Raw genomic sequence first — 3,913 nt, 5'->3', positions numbered from 1 at the left:
TTAGTGAATTGTTGGCTTCATTCCAAGCTCCCTTGCTCTTCAGAATATCATATTCCAGGCCCTTTGATCCCTAATGTTGATGCAGCCAGGTTCTGTGTAATCCTTATTGTGGCTCCTTGGTATCTAAATTGTTTCTTTCTGGCTTTTTGCAGGATTTTCTCTTTTATCTGATAGTTCTGGAATTGGTCACGATATTCCTTGGCGTTTTCATTTTGGGATCCCTTTCAGGAGGGGATTGATGTATTCTTTAAATGACTATTTTGCCCTCTGGTTCCATGATATCAGGGCAATTTTCCATCACTAAATCCTGTAATATTGAGGCCAGGCTTTTTTTCTCCTCAATGTTTTCAGGAAGTCAAATAATTCTTAATTTGTCTTTCCTGGATCTATTCTTGAGGTCAGTGGTTTTGCCCATGAGATATTTTGCATTTTCTTCTATTTTTTTGGGGGGGGGTGTTTTTTTTTTGATGGATTCTCATTGTCTCATAAAGTCATTTGTTTCCACAGATTTCATTCTTTTTTTTTAAAGAATTTTCTTCATTTAACTTTTGCTACTCCTTTCCCAATTGGTCAATTCTATTTTTGAAGGAGTTTTCCATTTGCCCAATTGAGGTTTTGAGAAAATTATTTTCTTTTTGCATTTGTGCAATTGTATTTTCCAAGCATTTGTTTTCTTGTTACACAATGTTAATTTTTTTCTTGCAATGTGTTAATTTTCTCTTGAGTTTCTTTTCCCAATTTTTCCAATTGATTTTTAAGCTCCTTTCCAATTTCTTCTAGAAAGTATTTCTGGGCTGGAGACCAATTCATATTCTCAGAATTTCTAGATCTCTCTGGCTTATGATCTTTGTCTTCAAGGTAGTTTTCTATGGAACCCCCTTTCAGCTGGCTTTTCTTCATTTTCCTAAAATCTTGGGTTGGGGAGGGTCTGGTTCACAGACCTTTGGTGTTTTTGCTCACTGGGTTAGTAACTCCAAGTTGGCCAGCCAGTAAGGGTACTGGTTGTTCTCTCTGGGGTGTCAGTGACCTTGAGTTGAGGCCCATTCCCTAGGCCTGGGGTGGTGGTGGATGCAGCTGGATACTGTTATCCTTGAACAATGTGTGCTGTACCCTGGGGCTAGATATTTAATCTCCTTATTCTACTGAGGGAGCTCTGCTGCCCATGCCTGGGCCTGGGGAGGGGGGGGGTGGCTGTTACTGTGTTTGTTCTGGGAAGAAGACTCCACTGAAAGGATGGAGCCCGGGGCCCTGGTCCTCCAGACCAGCAGAACCAAGCCAAGCAGATCGATGTCAGCTGCACTCTACAACTCTCTGTGCTGAGCTCCCCCTTCAGTTCTGCTGGAGCTGTGGCTTTTCTTAGGTTGATCCTCAGGCTTCACGCTGTGACCCCTGGGCTAAATCTCTGCTCCCTGCCTCCAGCTCACCCATGCTCCCCAGCCTCCTTGTTGGTAGATGTCCTTCTCCTAACTTCTTTTTCTGGGTTTTGTCTATTGCAATTCTATTAAGAGGTATGGTAATCCTGAGGGAAATCCAGAAGACCTTAATACTTCTCCCTGCCATCTTGGCTGGAAGTCCCCAATTGTATTTTTAATGAATTTATTTTCTTCAGTCAATTTTTGGGCTTCCTTTTGCAAGTTGTTGAATTTCTCTTGAATTTTGTTTTGCCTATTCTACTTGATTTTAAATGTCTTTTGGGGGCTTTTTCCAAGATGTCTTTTTGGACAGGAGACTTATTCATATTCTCTTCAGGGGTTTTATATGCACTATTTTTTCTTCCACCTGTTCTGAAATGGACATGTCTTTCCTTATATCCATGGTAACTTTCTATAGCCCCAGCTTTTCTTTGACTTTTCTTATTCATTTTGAGCTTTGTTCATTAGTGCTGTCTCAGATTTCTTGTTTTGTGGAAAGAACCTGCATTAAGAACCCCTGTGACTTGCTCTTTGGGCTGGGCTTTCTGACCTGCTGAGGTGGGACCCCAGGGACCTCAGCTGTGGCCTGATAACTTTCAGTTGATCCCCTCTGCACCCCACCTGTGCTGGTTTTAGTTTGCTATATAGGTTTCTACTCCTCCACCCAAGAGAGACTTTCTGAATTATGCTCTACTCTGCTCCTTTGTATATCCTGCCATTTCAGAATTAGAGACTTGATTAATATTTCTGAGGGAAGCCCCAAAATGCTTAAGGAAGTTTCTGGTTTCTCTGCACCATCTTGGCTCTGCCTCTCTAAATTATTCTTCATTGGAGAAATACAAATTAAAACAACCTTGATATCATTTTATATCTATCAGTTTGATTAAAATAATAGAAAGGGAAAATGGCAAATGTTGGAGGGGGATGTGGAAAAAGTGGGACATTAACATACTGTTATTAGAACAGTGAACTGATTGGAGAGCAATCAGAAATTAAGACCAAAGACACATACGTGCAAATGTTTTGTCCCAGCAATACAACTATAGGTCTGTTTTCAAAAATGAGCAGGGTAAAAAGAAAACAAACTGATATGATCTAAAAATATTTATAGCAGCTTTCTTTGTGGTGGAAAAGACCTGAGGGAATGTCTACCAATTGAGAGATGGCTATACATTTTGTATATTATTGTGATTGAATAAATGATGAGCTAGATGATTTTAGAAAAACATCAAAAGAATTGTATAAAATAATTAAAAGTGAAATGAGGAAAACCATATATAGTAATAGCAATATTATTCTAAGAACAATAGTAGACAACTGATTATTTTGAATACTATAAATATTCAAATCAACTATAAAGAATCTATGAATGTCTTCCGGGGCTGGGACAGTGGCAGTAGTGCCTGAATTGGGATTTGAAGGGCTTGGGGCGTTGCATGTAGCAGCTAACATGGAGATGTTTTACCAGGTGTCCTTCATGGCTCTTGAGTGTCCCAACCTGAAGCTGAAGAAGCCACCCTGGGCCCACATGCCATCCGCTATGATGGTGTATGCCCTGGTAGTGGTGATGTCTTATTTTCTCATCGCTGAAGAAATAATTTATGATGTCATTGTGGAATCTCCTAGTGTTGGATCTATGACAGATGAACATGGACATCAGAGACCAGTCACTTTCCTGGCAAATAGAGTGAATGGACAATATATTATGGAAAGACTTGCATGCAGTTTCCTGTTTACAATAGGAAGTTTAAGTTTCATAATCCTAGAACAAGTCAATGCAACAAATATTCCCAAACTCAATAGGTTTCTTCTATTCATTGCTTTTGTCAGTGTCCTCTTAAGTTTCTTCACAGCGTCAGTGTTTATGAGAATGAAGCTGCCAGGCTATCTCTTGAGTTAGAGTTCCTTTTTTTGTGAAGGAACAAAAATAACTCAATTTGCTCCTTTTAATGACTTTTCAAAGGCCAATATACCCTCCAGGATGGAACTTGGAGCATAGATTGTCTGTGTCTCAGAATGACAAAAGGGAAGGTATGGTGTAAAAATGCAAAAGGTTTTAGTCCCTTTTGGGTGGAAAAAACCCTTTTGGTTCCCATTGATGAAATAATTATAGTAATTGACACCATCGTTTTTCTATATTGACTTATGTCAAGTAATCAGATCTGCCCTCTTTGTTTCTTTCTCCCCATTTTTGAGAGAAACTTTTTTTTGTATAATGAAATTATTGAATAAAATATTTCATTATGTCCTACAAGCCCATTTGTAAATTTCACCTTTTCAGGAAAAAGCACTTAGAATGAAGATATGTACAAGTCAATTCAGGGATCTGGAGCCTCCAGGCTGATAACTTTATCCAAGGGATCAGCTTTGATTTGATCCTTCATTATTTTAAGTGTAGCTTTTTTAAATGAGTGACTTTCTGTGATTTTTATGTGAAACTGTGTTCCCTAAACAATAAGATATGCAAAAAGAGCCAAAATACAAAATAAATCATTTTTCTA

The 3,913-nt window shown here is 38.7% G+C and overlaps 1 protein-coding gene across 1 annotated transcript; it reads left to right on the top strand.

The window, feature by feature from the left end:
• The first annotated feature begins 2,862 nt into the window (after window positions 1–2,862).
• Window positions 2,863–3,312, top strand: LOC141505185 (oligosaccharyltransferase complex subunit OSTC-like). The gene has a single exon (XM_074210767.1). It carries the CDS (start codon window positions 2,863–2,865, stop codon window positions 3,310–3,312), a length of 450 nt encoding a protein of 149 aa, XP_074066868.1.
• The last annotated feature ends 601 nt before the right edge of the window (window positions 3,313–3,913 follow it).

The sequence above is a fragment of the Macrotis lagotis genome, chromosome 1 (genome assembly GCF_037893015.1).
Source record: "Macrotis lagotis isolate mMagLag1 chromosome 1, bilby.v1.9.chrom.fasta, whole genome shotgun sequence".
Taxonomy (NCBI): Eukaryota; Metazoa; Chordata; class Mammalia; order Peramelemorphia; family Peramelidae; genus Macrotis; species Macrotis lagotis.
Note: the sequence above shows the minus strand (reverse complement) of the source record. Positions and strands in the feature narration are given on the sequence as shown.

Bases quoted from the DNA above. Each gene is read 5' to 3' on its own strand.
- LOC141505185 (XM_074210767.1), top strand. From the start codon at position 2,863: ATGGAGATGTTTTACCAGGTGTCCTTCATGGCTCTTGAGTGTCCCAAC.